Source organism: Haematobia irritans, chromosome 2 (genome assembly GCF_050003625.1).
Source record: "Haematobia irritans isolate KBUSLIRL chromosome 2, ASM5000362v1, whole genome shotgun sequence".
Taxonomy (NCBI): Eukaryota; Metazoa; Arthropoda; class Insecta; order Diptera; family Muscidae; genus Haematobia; species Haematobia irritans.
The window spans coordinates 117898112-117913800 of record NC_134398.1 but is presented as its reverse complement, the minus strand read 5'-3'; the positions used below and the strand labels follow the sequence as shown (position 1 = coordinate 117913800).

Below are 15689 nucleotides of genomic sequence, written 5' to 3'. Positions count from 1 at the left end.
GTGGAAATTTCGCCCGAATTGGCTGGGTGATATATTATTTTATCACAACCACAATTGACCACATATCTTGGCAAGATTTAACCAATATCCTTGTAAAATCGCAACTGTTGAGAAGCAAAAATTGTAAATATTACTCAAATGGTCCTATATCTCGAATACACATGTATGTATAGCCTGATAAATCATAAAAGCTCTTTTGTACAATTGCATCAAAATTGTTCTAGCTTTATATTTCCCATATTTATACCCTTCACCGCTACTGTGGTACAGGGTATAATAAGTTTGTGCATTTGTATGTAACGCCAAGAAATAGTGGTCATAGACCCATCTTTTAGTATACCGATTAGCTTAGAATTAAATTCTGAGTCGATTTAGCGATGACCGTCTGTCTGTCTGTCTGTCTGTCCGTCCGTCTGTCTGTATATGTAATTTTGTGCACAAAGTACAGCTCGCAATTTGAGTCCGATCGTCCTCAAATTTGGCATAGGGCCCTTTCTTGGGACAGAGACAATCGCTATCGGTTCAGATTTAGATATAGCTGCCATATATATTTATCCCCGATGTGGTCATAGTTAGCGTGTTTATCAACCGATTTTCTTGAAATACCGTACTTCCAAATATTTTATGAATCTGGAAAATCTTGCGAAATATCAGCCAAATCGGTTCAGATTTAGATATACACAGTCTCACATAAGTTTACATACCCTTGAGGTTTTTACCTTATAACTAAACATGTTTCTTGTTGTTGTTTATAATCCAGACTAAAAACATCTTCTTGAAAATGGACAAATACTTTGTTTTTCAAATTAATTTACAAAATCTAAAGCATATATATGCATATTTTATTATATTTTAATAATTAATTACGTAAACTTGTGTAAGACTGTGTAGCTCCCATATATATCTTTCGTCCGATTTAGACTCATATGACCACAGAGGCCAAAGTTTACTACCGATCTTCGTGAAATTTTTATTTATTTATTTATTTCATATTTATACTTATAAGTAAATTACAAGCATAAAGGATAAAGCTATGACAACGGAGGTATTAAGCTTTAGCGACTGCGTATATAAGTTTATTATAGTATTTAATACAAGTTTGTGGTTCTAGACATCTATTGACGAAAATTCATTCAAAAAATACAGGTGAACTATAATATATTATTATAAAAATTACCAAAAATTAAAAGAGAAAAAAAATATGTAATTGTTATATATATTATATGTTAAAGAATACGAATTGTTGAAATTGTTGAATAAATGCAATTCTAAATGGAGTGGTAAAGATTACTATCTTTCAGGAATTTGATTAAGTCAATTTTTATATCTGAGCTATCGAGATCTTTTAAAAGTTCCAATAAACTATTTCCTTGCAAGAATTTTTTTCGAGCTCTTTCATTTTGGGGCAATGTAATGCCAAATGAGTCATATCTGTAGACGGATTCTTGCACAATTCACAAGAATTTCTCTTACTTTTGTCCAAGACATTGTCATGCGTGAGTTTACAATGTCCGAGCCTCAAACGAATAATGACTGCCTGCTCTCTTCTCGATAGAGAGGTGTCATTTCTGAGGTAGCATGACAGGGGGTCTTTTTTTGGGTTACAGGCTTTATACCAATTCGTGAAATTTTGCACAGAGGGTAGAATTGACATTCTACCAATGCTTGGTAAATTTGATTGAAATCGGTTCAAATTTAGATATAGCTCCCATATAAATCTTTCGTCCGATTTGAACTTATATAGTATGTTTAATAGTATCGTTAAGTGTGTCAAATTTTGTTAAAATCGGTTCAGATTTAGATATAGCTCACATATATATATCTTTCGCCCGATTTGGACTTATATGGTCTCAAAAGCCAGAGTTTTGCCTGACTTACTTACTTACTTAAATTTTGCACAAGCGGTACTTTTAACGATACTATTGTATGTGCTAAATATGGTCAAAATCGATTCAGATTTAATTATAACTTCCATATATATATATATATATATATATATATATATATATATATATATATATATATATATATATATATATATATATATATATATATATATATATATATATATATATATATATATATATATATATATATATATATGGAAGTTATAATTAAATCTGAATCGATTTTGACCATATTTAGCACATACAATAGTATCGTTAAAAGTACCGCTTGTGCAAAATTTAAGTAAGTCAGTAAGTCAGGCAAAACTCTGGCTTTTGAGACCATATAAGTCCAAATCGGGCGAAAGATATATATATGTGAGCTATATCTAAATCTGAACCGATTTTAACAAAATTTGACACACTTAACGATACTATTAAACATACTATATAAGTTCAAATCGGACGAAAGATTTATATGGGAGCTATATCTAAATTTGAACCGATTTCAATCAAATTTACCAAGCATTGGTAGAATGTCAATTCTACCCTCTGTGCAAAATTTCACGAATTGGTATAAAGCCTGTAACCCAAAAAAAGACCCCCTGTCATGCTACCTCAGAAATGACACCTCTCTATCGAGAAGAGAGCAGGCAGTCATTATTCGTTTGAGGCTCGGACATTGTAAACTCACGCATGACAATGTCTTGGACAAAAGTAAGAGAAATTCTTGTGAATTGTGCAAGAATCCGTCTACAGATATGACTCATTTGGCATTACATTGCCCCAAAATGAAAGAGCTCGAAAAAAATTCTTGCAAGGAAATAGTTTATTGGAACTTTTAAAAGATCTCGATAGCTCAGATATAAAAATTGACTTAATCAAATTCCTGAAAGATAGTAATCTTTACCACTCCATTTAGAATTGCATTTATTCAACAATTTCAACAATTCGTATTCTTTAACATATAATATATATAACAATTACATATTTTTTTTCTCTTTTAATTTTTGGTAATTTTTATAATAATATATTATAGTTCACCTGTATTTTTTGAATGAATTTTCGTCAATAGATGTCTAGAACCACAAACTTGTATTAAATACTATAATAAACTTATATACGCAGTCGCTAAAGCTTAATACCTCCGTTGTCATAGCTTTATCCTTTATGCTTGTAATTTACTTATAAGTATAAATATGAAATAAATAAATAAATAAAAATTTCACGAAGATCGGTAGTAAACTTTGGCCTCTGTGGTCATATGAGTCTAAATCGGACGAAAGATATATATGGGAGCTACACAGTCTTACACAAGTTTACGTAATTAATTATTAAAATATAATAAAATATGCATATATATGCTTTATTTGGACTTATATGGTCTCAAAAGCCAGAGTTTTGCCTGACTTACTTACTTACTTAAATTTTGCACAAGCGGTACTTTTAACGATACTATTGTATGTGCTAAATATGGTCAAAATCGATTCAGATTTAATTATAACTTCCATATATATATATATATATATATATATATATATATATATATATATATATATATATATATATATATATATATATATATATATATATATATATATATATATATATATATATATATATATATATATATATATATATATTGTCCGATTTGAACTTATATGGCCTTAAATCCAGTGTTTTGCCGTGATTTGCTTCAAATTTCGCACAAGGAGTACGTTTAGTAGTATAGGTAATTGTGGCAAATTTGGTTGAAATCGGTTCAGATTTAGATATGGCTCCCATATATCTCCCGCCTGATTTGCACTCATATGACCAGGGGGACCAAAGTTATACTTCGCATAGATAGCAGAATTATTATACTAACTATGCATGTCAAATTTAGTCAAAATTGGTTCAGATTGTATATAGTTCCCATATATACGTACACCAGAGTTGGGGAAATATGGTAGACTGTTTCATATTTAGACCCATTTTCAATGGGATTTTCTTCCAATTGACTGGATAGATTCCTCAGAGAATACTTTACACAAAATTCTGTGATGATTTGGCTTGCGAGGCCTCTAAGAGAAGCAAATTTCATCCGATCCGGCTGAAAATTGGTACATGGTGTTAGTATATGGTCTCTAACTACCATGCAAAAATTGGTCCACATCGGTACATAATTATATATAGGCCCCATATAAACCGATCCCCAGATTTGACCTCCGGAGCCCCTTGGAAGAGCAAAATTCATAGGTTAGGTTAGTATATGGTCTCTAGCAACCGTGCAAAAATTGGTCCACATCGGTCCACAATTATATATAGCCCCCATATAAACCGATCCCCCGATTTGGCTTGCGAGGCCTCTAAGAGAGGCAAATTTCATCCGATCCGGTTGAAATTAGGTACATAGTGTTAGTATATGATCTCTAACAACCATGCAAAAATTGGTCCACATCGGTCCATAATTATATATAGTCCCCATATAAACCGATCCCCCGATTTGACTTGCGAGGCCTCTAAGAGAAGCAAATTTCATCCGATCCGGCTGAAATTTGGTACATGGTGTTAGTATATGGTCTCTAACAACCATGGAAAAATTGGTCCACATCGGTCCATAATTATATATAGCCCCCATATAAACCGATCGCCAGATTTGACCTCCGGAGCCTCTTGGAAGACCAAAATTCATCTGATTCAGTTGAAATTGGGTACGTGGTGTTAATATATGGCCTCAAACTCCCATGCAAAATTTGGTCGAAATCGGTTCATAATGATATATAGCCCCCATATAAACCGATCCCCAGATTTGACCTCCGGAGCCCCTTGGAAGAGCAAAATTCATCCGATTCGGTTGAAATTTGGTACGTGATTTTAGTATATGGTATCCAACAACAATGCAGGAATTGGTTCATATCAGTCCATAATTATATATAGCACCCATATAAACCGATCCCCAGATTTGACCTCCGGTGCCTTTTGGAGAAGCAAATAGTCGCATCAAATCAATGGATGCATAGAACGATACGTTTATCCCTGCACATTTTTGCATTGAAAATGTTTCTTAATTTGATCTGTTATTCTACTCTGCTCCCCTTAAATTCAATACCTGTATTATGTCTACCTGTATACTTAATACTCCTTAATCCTAATTCTCTTGAATCTTCGTATAATTTTACACAGCTTATGGCTTTTTATGGCAACTAGTTTAACAACTAACAGTCCAGGGAGAAGAGACGGGAACTATTGGGTTCTAAGATTACTTGCCAAAATGACTAAAGGCTTTAATGTGTGTCATCTCAATGCGCAGAGTCTAAATAAGAAACTCGACGAATTCAAATACCTGTTCGAGGGCTCGGGTATCGATGCGGTCTGTGTATCTGAAAGCTGGTTTCATAAAGACCTACCTGACACTGTTTACAATATAATTGGCTACAAACTGTATAGAGCAGACAGACCATCTCATGCTGGTGGAGCTGCTATATATGTCAAGGAAACATTAAGGTCAAAATTAATATGGCGGTCTGAAATTCCCGACCATTGTATGGAATATTTATTTGCTGAAATTCAGGGTGCTGTGAGTAAGATACTGTTAGGATGTGTCTACCGTCCAAACTGTAGAATTGACATTCAACCACTGACAAGTCTTCTTGAACAAATTAGTATTTCGTACAATGACATAATAATAGCAGGCGATTTTAATAGCAACTTACTAGGGCAAACAAACATTCTCGGTAATATGGAGGCAATAAACCTAACACCAGTGAATAAAACCATACCCACTCATTATTCATCATTGGTCAATACCCTAATTGACATCTTCTTTGTACTGAAATATGAACAATTGTGTGGTTCGGCATTTTTTAAACATGATATAATATTTCTGGCCTATAACTGGAAAATCTCAAGAAATTCTGGGTGTCATGATACATTTACATGACTTATATACGATAGACTGGGATGAAATTTATTCCATCACAACACTGGATGGAAAACTTGATTTACTAACCACCAATGTCAAATTTCTGTATGATAAGCATATCAAAGTTAAACGTAAACTAAATAAAAGTGACTCGAAGCCTTGGTTTAATAGAGATATCAAATCGCTAATCACACATCGTGAGTTAGCTTACAGACTGTGGAAGCGATATAAAACCCCCTCTTATTATGAGGCATTCAAATCTGCTCGACGTGCCGTAACAAATAAAATACGCCAAGAAAAACTAGCGTACTATGAAAACAAATTTGGTAATGCCATCAGTAGCAAACAAAAATGGAAAGAGATTCGGAAAATCGGCCTACTAAAACGCGAAGAGCATGCAGTAAATGTCGACCTAAACGATCTTAACTTGAAATTTGTCAGTACACCAACAACTATCGTGAATCGAGAAGTACCCTTGGAGCATAGCACCATGCCCGAGCCTGAATTCGGTCTTGCTTTCAACCTCGTAACGCAATCAGAGGTCTATAAAGCTGTAATGTCAGTGACTTCAAATGCCGTTAGATATATGACATTCATCCAAAATTTGTTAGAATTATCCTGCCACATATTCTGTTGTACATTACACATGTTTTCAATACTGCTATAATGACCAGCAGTTTTCCTTCTGGTTGGAAAATCGCAAAAATACTCCCAATACCAAAGGGTAATGGAGAGTTTCGCCCTATAGCTATACTGCCCTACCTATCTAAAGTCTTCGAGAGGATTATTCACAACCAGCTTCAGAGCTATGTTACTGCAAATAATTTACTAACTTCGCGACAATCTGGTTTTAGACCAAATCACAGCTGCATTACTGCACTCACTGATGTGGTAGAGACAATTCGAGCTGGGCTTGACAACAATGAAATTGGTTTCCTAATTTTGCTTGATCACTCCAAGGCATTTGATAGTGTTTGCCACACAATACTTACTGAAAAACTGAGACGAAATGTTGGCCTCACTGAAACGGCAACACATTTACTGATATCATATCTGTCACAACGATCGCAATACACAACGGATGGAACTAACAACTCTTTACTCCTTCCACTGCCAAGGGGGGTACCGCAAGGATCAATCCTTGGACCCCTCCTCTACTCAATATACTCGAATGATCTACCTGACCAAATTAAGCATAATCATATTCAAATGTACGCTGATGACGTACAGCTTTACTCCTCATGCAAACTGAATTCCATTGCGACTTGTGTATCGAATCTTAACGCAGACCTGCAACGAATACTGAATTGGGCCTCAAAGAACTGTTTAATACTTAACCCTAATAAGTCGAAGGCAATTCTAATCCGAAACAGAAATGTTGACATAGGAGATAATGTCAACATTTACTTAGGTTCCACACAAATTGAAATTGTGGATAAAGCAAAGAATCTTGGGGTAATTTTTAATAAGAATCTTACCTGGTCTGACCATATTTCTTCAACCTGTGGAAAAGTATATTCAATGCTTAGAAATCTGTGGACTACCCAACACTTCACACCACAGAATATTAGAATACAGTTAGTAAAAAGCTACATATTACCAACCTTACTGTATGCTTCTGAAGTATTCGCTGATATAAATACAACTGACAAAAGAAAACTTCAAACTACTTTTAACAATGCAGTACGATATGCTTTTGGTTTGAGACGATTTGACAGAGTCTCACAATACTCATTACTGATACTGAAGTTGCCATTGGAAAGATACTTAATTTGCAAATCATTAGTATTGTTACATAAAATAATTCACACCAGTAAACCTTCATATCTATATGCCAACCTGATATTCGCCCGATCATCAAGAGGAAAAAACATTATACAAATCGCACACCGTCGTCACTCATCAGAAAGACATTTTTTATTAGAACGATCCGTCTCTGGAATCAACTCCCTAATGAGCTGCAGCTAATAACTAATACACAACGGTTCAAGAGGAATATTCTGGAATATTATTCAATCATGTGAAATATTTTAATATTGGGGACGCTAAATTTTTCTTTTTTTTTCACACTAATACACTTTAGAATATTGTTATGTATACTTATATGTTATTTTAATTAAATTTAATTTAATACATATTAATAACAATACTGTAATAATCTAACCATGTTACTCCAGTACTATAATTTATAAGATGTAATCTTGTTGTACTGGAAATACCATTCAATAAATGAAATGAAATGAAATGAAAATGAAATTCATCCCATCTGGTTGAAATTTTGTACGTGGTGGTAGTATATGATATTTAACAACCATGCCAATAGTGGGCCATATCAGTCCATAATCATATATAGACCCCATATAAACCTATCCCGAGATTTGGTTTTGGAGCCTCTTGGAGGAGCAAATTTCATCCGAGTCAGTTGAAATTTGGTACATTGTGGTAGTATATGGCCGTTAACAACAATGCCTAACTAGGTCCATATCGATCTATAGTTATATATAGCCCTCAGATAAATCGATCCCCAATCACACATAAATTGGTCCATATCAATAATTGTATATAGCCCCCATATAAGCGACCCCCATATTTCAATTCTGGCTCCCTTCGTACTGTGCAAAAGTCCATATCGATTCGTAATTATTTGTATTATTTTGTACCACGTATGGACTAACTCACAATTTAGAAAACGATTTAAGATACCACAACCCAAGTAATTCGATTGTGGATGACAGTCTTTCGTAGAAGTTTCTACGCAATCCATGGTGAGGGTACATAAGATTCGGCCTGGCCGAACTTACGGCCGTTTATACTCGTTTTTTACTAACATCGTGTTTCATCCCAGGGTATTAGCCGATTTAATTTTTAATTCTAGCGATTTTGCAGAAGTACAAAAAATTGTCTCCAAATCGTTTCAGATATAAATATTTGTATACGGGAATATAAACCTTGATAATAACTCCCAACAAATTTGAAGGAGTTGAGATGGTAACACAAATTTTGGTCTACATAATGATGAAGGGTATAATATAATCGGTCCCGCCCGACTTTAGACTTTATTTACTTGTTTTAGATTTGGGAAAGAAGGGGGAAACAGTGAAAAATTAAACAGTAGAACTTTTATAAACAAAATTTAGTTCTTCTTTATTTGTAAGTTGTCCAAGAGGAGTTGACTGACACTTCAAAAAAAAAAAAAAAAAAAATAGCGAGCTTCAAATTCGAGTTTTGCCGCTAAAATTATTTTATTTTATTATATTTAGCGGTAAAACTCGAATCTCTAAAAGCAGAATAACATAACTTTTTTTGGCCAATTGTATTATAACTTGGTGTGGAATGATCCAAAGAAACAATTGAAAAGGTTTATTTTCTTTAAAATGAATTATTAAAGAAATGTACATGTGAAAACATGGCCATTTTAGAGCGATAATGCCAACTTAATATCGACTTTAAAGGTAAAAATGAAATTAAGTACAAAATTATTCGTTGATAAAAATGCATATTTATAATACGATAAATTTTAAACGCATTTAAAATGGTGTTAAATATTGATAAAAAATAGTTCACGCCTTAATAAATGTATGTGTATATTGTAAAATTATTTATATTTATACTCGACTTCACGTTCTTTTGTTAGAGTTTTTAAATTTCTTCGAAAATGTCAAACTTTAATATATAATATTTTATCCAAATAATATTTTATCCAAAAGCTCAGTTCATTTCGTTTATATTTTTGGAATATATGTAAAAAAATGTAAAAATAAATTTTGTGTTCGTCCGGAGCAGGGATTGAACCCACGACCCTTTGCATGCAAGGCAGACATGCTAACCACTGCTCCACGTGGCCAAAAAATGTAAGTTTCTGTTAAATAATGTTATGTTTGCATAGGCTCGTGGGCACTGCGAACTATGCTATATAAATGTAACTTATAACGATAATTGTCTACTGGTGACTATAATAGCTACGTAGTCCAGTGGATAGTGTGTTGGCTTACAAAAATCTCGTGGAAGTGAGAAATATATGAGGAAATATGCAATCAGTCAGAAATATTTTTTTTTTTTTTGAGCACAATCTTCTTTGGGAGAAAATTCTTCCAAGCATATAACATTTTTGGGCTCAAAATGCTACCAAACACATAATATGTTCACATAAAACAAACATAATAATATTTCGACAATATCCAATAATATATGTGTTTCCTGCAAAATATGTTTGGAATATATGTTAGAGAAGCGATTTTTTTAGGGTATACATAAAACACAAAAATGTATTAATTATTTTATTGCGGCACATCCTTAGGTATTTCTGTACATGCAAATCCCATACATTGGCCAGTATTTATTTTGATGAAATGTGGAAGTATTGAACATATTGTTTATAGATACATTATTAAATATTTGCCAAACAATAATGGTTGTAACGGTACAAAATAAAAAGAACAATCTCACTGTAAATACAAGGGGAAGGCTTTTTATAAAAAGAGACAATCTCCTTCGAAAAGAAATGGGAAACATTGATTTATAGCTGAAATAGCTGGACTACGGGGAGAAAGCATTTAAATTTTTCTAAGGGTAGTTACATATTTTGCAAATATGAATGTATGGAATAATCAAGCTACACTGAAAAAGATATTGTCGTGAGGTCAAAAATTTCATGTCTTTAAAATACGAATGCAAATTTTGCTTAGCATAGAAGACGCATTTCTCTAGTTTAAAGTTTTTTCCTTGTCCAAAAGTCGATAAACTTTTCAATGAAGTCGTATTGTCCTTATAATTAAGTGATTTCATTTAAAAATAGGTATCATAACATGAAAGGAAAAATGTTTGGGTTAAGGTCAATCCAACTTTAATAGTTCAGAAAAAATTGTTCATGTTTTTCAACACGTTCTTTTAAAGAAGTTTTTACTTGAAACATAGCATAATTTCTACTGGAAGTCGTGTATGAATTTGGAAAATAAAGTTGTCATTAACTTGTTTTTAACGGACTTTGATAGCATATAAAGAAAAAAAGGTGAAAAAATAAAAATTATAATTATAATTTGTTTCCGAGAATCAAGTACACAAAACCGAAATTTAAGAGAGAATTGTGTCTTAAAAGTATCCTTACTTGTATTCTCCGCTTCGTTGTCTCAGAATCAATACCAAAATTTTTAAAGTAAAGACAAAATCTTTGGAAACGGGCATGTTTTTTTTAGTGTACAGATAAGTTCTTGTATTCTGAACCTCAAACCTAGAAAACGAGTAGTTTTAAGACTACAAGAGAATGATTATGAAAAACTCGTCACAAAAAAATCCAGACCACATAGAAAAGGAACTATGTCAGAGTCTTTGAATATCGGCAAAGTCATCCTTCGTCATTTTGACTACGGTCTATTTCAAGGCGGTTTAAATCGCATCATGAGCAAAAATTAGAACCATAATTTAGTTTAATTTTTTATTCGGTTAATTTTTAATTATTATTATACAAAAATGTATACAATTTTTGAACTAGAATAAGTTAATTTGTCATTTCTCAGTCGACCAAAGTACAGTTTAGACTGAAAATAAAATTAAGCGTCGTCATTTTTAGGAAGGATGACTGTCTAGGGTTAAAAATAAAAATAAAACAAGTATATATGGCCGTAAGTTCGGCCAGGCCGAATCTTATGTACCCTCCACCATGGATAGCGTAGAAACTTCTACGAAAGACTGTCATCCACAATCGAATTACTTAGGTTGTGGTATCTTAAATCGTTTTCTAAATTGTGAGTTAGTCCATATGTGCTATATATTAGACAAAAAGGAATGTGTAGGTAAGTCTACAAATAATTACGAATCGATATGGACTTTTGCACGGTGTGTAGGGAGCCAGAATTGAAATATGGGGGTCGCTTATATGCACTGAAAAAAATATTGTCGTGAGGTCAAAGATTTCATGTCTTTAAAATACGAATGCAAATTTTGCTTAGCATAGAAGACGCATTTCTCTAGTATAAAGTTTTTTTCCTTGACCAAAGGTCGATAAACTTTTCAATGAAGTCGTATTGTCCTTACAATTAAGTGATTTGATTTAAAAATGGATATAGTAACATGAAAGAAAAAATGTTTGGGCTAAGGTCAACTTGACTTTAATAATTTAGAAAAAATATTTAAATTTAATGAAATTGTCTTTAAATTTGTTGTCTTTTTGCATCTTGACTACAAAGCAAAAATCGTTCAAATATAGGACATGTTTTTCAACACTTATTTTAAAGACGTTTTGTACTTGAAACACAGCATAATTTCTACTAGAAGTCGAGTCTTAATTTGGAAAATAAAGTCGTCGTTAACTAGTTTTTAAAGGACTTTGATAGCATATGAAGAAAAAAAGCTGAAAAAGCGAAAAATTAAAATTTGCTTCCTAGAAGCAAGTACACAAAACCCGATTTTAAAAGAGAATTGTGTCTTAAAAGTATCCTTACTTGTATTTTTTAAACTAAAGCCAAAATCTTTGGAACCGGGTATCCTTTTTTTCAGTGTGGGGGCTATATACAATTATGAACTTGATATGGACCAATTTTTGTGTGATTGGGGATCGATTTATCTGAAGGCTATATATAACTATAGACCGATATGGACCTAGTTAGGCATGGTTCTTAATGGCCATATACTAGCACAATGTACCAAATTTCAACTGACTCGGATGAAATTTGCTCCTCCAAGAGGCTCCAAAACCAAATCTCGGGATCGGTTTATATGGGGGCTATATATGATTATGGACTGATATGGACCACTTTTGGCATGGTTGTTAAATATCATATACTACCACCACGTACCAAATTTCAACCAGATCGGATGAAGTTTGCTTCTCCAAAAGGCACCGGAGGTCAAATCTGGGGATCAGTTTATATGGGGGTTATATAATTATAGACTGATATGAACCAATTCCTGCATGGTTGTTGGATACCATATACTAACATCACGTAACAAATTTCAACCGAATCGGATGAATTTTGCTCTTCCAAGGGGCTCCGGAGGTCAAATCTGGGGATCGGTTTATATGGGGGCTATATATAATTGTGGACCGATTTCGATCAATTTTTGCATGGGTTTTTGAGGCCATATATTAACACCACGTACCAAATATCAACTGAATCAGATGAATTTTGGTCTTCCAAGATGCTTCGGAGGTCAAATCTGGTGATCGGTTTATATGGGGGTTATATATAATTATGCACCGATGTGGACTAATTTTTGCATGGTCATTAGAGACCATATACTAACACCATGTACCAATTTTCAGCCGGATCGGATGAAATTTGCTTCTCTGAGAGGCTTCGAAAGCCAAATCGGGGGATCGGTTTATACGGGGGCTCTATATATAATTATGGACCGATGTGGACCAATTTTTGCATGGTTGTTAGAGACCATATACTAACACCATGTACCAAATTTCAGCCTAATCGGATGAAATTTGCTTCTCGTAGAGAGTCTGCAAGCCAAATTTGGAGGTCCGTTTATATGGGGACCGATATCGACCATTTGCAATACCATCCGACCTACATCAATAACAACTACTTGTGCCAAGCTTCAAGTCGATAGCTTGTTTCGTTCGGAAGTTAGCGTGATTTCAACAGACGGACGGACATGCTCAGATCGACTCAGAATTTTACCACGACCCAGAATATATATACTTTATGGGGTCTTAGAGCAATATTTCGATGTGTTACAAACGGAATGACAAAGTTAATATACCCCCATCCTATGGTGGAGGGTATAAAAAAATAAACTAAATTATGAGCAAGTAAATACGGCCGAAAATTCGGCCAGACCGCATCTTATGTACCCTCCACCATGGATTGCGTACAAAATTCTACTAAAGACTGGCGTTCTGGTAACAGTTTTCGATGGCCAAGTAGAGTTTTATATCTTGACATTGTCTTCTAAATTGTTACATTAAATACCTATATAACCCTCGTTAGTTCATGGATGATTTATTTAGAATAGTCTATAAATACTTATAAACCGATATGAAAAAATTTTCGTCTAGTACACACAAAGGAAAAAAAGTTTTTCTTTTGTGAGAGTTTTTTTCTGACAAAATTTTTATTTTTGCAATAAAATTTTTTTGATCCAAAAACACAATCAATTTCATTTATATCAAGTCTTTAATAAGACACATTTTGAAGTTTCATAGTAAAAATTTGACATGGTAGTATGTAATGTCGGAAGCCACCGTGGTGCAATGTTTAGCATGTCCGCCTTGCATACACAAGGTCGTGGGTTCGATTCCTGCTTCGACCGAACACCAAAAAGTTTTTCAGCGGTGGATTATCCCACCTCAGTAATGCTAGTGACATTTCTGAGTGTTTCAAAGCTTCTCTAAGTGGTTTCACTGCAATGTGGAACGCCGTTCGGAATCGGCTATAAAAAGGAGGTCCCTTGTCATTGAGCTTAACATGGAATCGGGCAGCACTCAGTGACAAGAGAGAAGTTCACCAATGTGGTATCACAATGGACTGAATAGTCTAAGTGAGCCTGATACATCGGGCTGCCACCTAACCTAACCTAATGTCGAACATCTTTTCGGAATCTTCCGAAGATTTATGGAATATATTTAAAAATATATGTTTTGGTGTTCGCTCGAAGCAGGGATTGAACCCACGACCCTTTATATGCAAGAAGGGCGTACTAAAAATTACTCCACGGTAGCCTACTAACTGTAGGTATTCTGTTAAATAAAGTTTTTTACATCGGTTCGTGGGCGACCAGTAGACAGTGTGTTGGCTTACAAACTATATGATCCGCCGTTCCATTCTAGTTTAGGCGAAAGGTAAAATTTATAAAATCGTATAATTTCTTAAATAATTTCTTGTGTTACAGAAAAAGGTGCTAAGAACTAAAATACCACGTGGAAGTGAGAAAGAGGTGAGGGAATATGTACACGCACAGAAAAAACATGTTTGGACATGGTTGCCGCATCCATTTAATGCTTATCTAGAGCAGAGCTTCCCAACCCAATTTGCTTCGCGCCCTCCAAAAAATGTATCAATTTCGTTGCGCCCCCCAACTTAAAATAAATTTTGTTTACCCAACCAAACTGAAATAAATATTAACATAAGCTGAAAATATGATTAACAATAATTAAGTAAATAATTAAAAATAAAAATGTTAATGAATATTAATATAAAAGAGTTTATCAATTAGTGAGAAATTTGGCAATTGTTCCTTACATTAGCTAGATTTTTAATATTTGGTACTATTACTGATAAAGTACGCCTTAAATCAGTTTTAACATGAAAGCAACACAGATCTTTTGACTTTATGTCTAAAAGTGACGAAAATGGTTTCAAATTTTTTAAAATGTGTGAATACAAAAGTGGGTACTGGTTCTGATATTTTAGCAAGAAATTTAGCCGTTGTTATAGAATTGCATGTAACTTCTATTCTTTTCTCACTGTGGTTATAAATGAACATTTCGAAATGTACGAATGGTATGCTCTTTTGTAGTATATTATTGATGTTTTGTTGAACTTAACAATTAGTGTTGTTATAATAAATTTAATGACACAAAACCTGCTCAACCTGGAACCTCGCGCCCCCTATTTGGGAAGCTCTGATCTAGAGTATGTAATTGTCGCGAAAACCATTATAGTATTTTACCTTTTTAAAAATAATTTTAAGCATTTAAATGGTTCTCAAAAGCCGCAAACCTGTTCTATTACTTAAATGATAGAATTTGAGACCATTACATGGTTGGGAAAATCATGTACCTGACCATTCAATTTTTCGACTTTTTTGCAGGGATAAAAGTATTTTTATATCTTACGTATAGACATGACCATGTACATTGTTTTCATAAACATTTAAATTTTTTATTTTTTTTTCAGCGAAAAGAATTTTATAAAAACATTGAGCAGGTACACACGATTTTTATTTTGCGC

At 33.6% G+C, this 15689-nt stretch overlaps 1 protein-coding gene across 1 annotated transcript in view; it reads left to right on the top strand.

Moving 5' to 3' along the window:
• Window positions 1–15478, top strand: part of LOC142225021 (uncharacterized) — a 56526-nt gene extending 41048 nt beyond the window's left edge. Inside the window, exons 2-6 of the mRNA XM_075294797.1 lie at window positions 5052–5719; window positions 5778–6367; window positions 6589–7367; window positions 15291–15371; window positions 15451–15478. Of these exons, the coding sequence (XP_075150912.1) occupies window positions 5052–5719; window positions 5778–6367; window positions 6589–7367; window positions 15291–15371; window positions 15451–15478 (2146 nt within the window). The remainder of the gene's footprint in view (window positions 1–5051; window positions 5720–5777; window positions 6368–6588; window positions 7368–15290; window positions 15372–15450) is intronic.
• The last annotated feature ends 211 nt before the right edge of the window (window positions 15479–15689 follow it).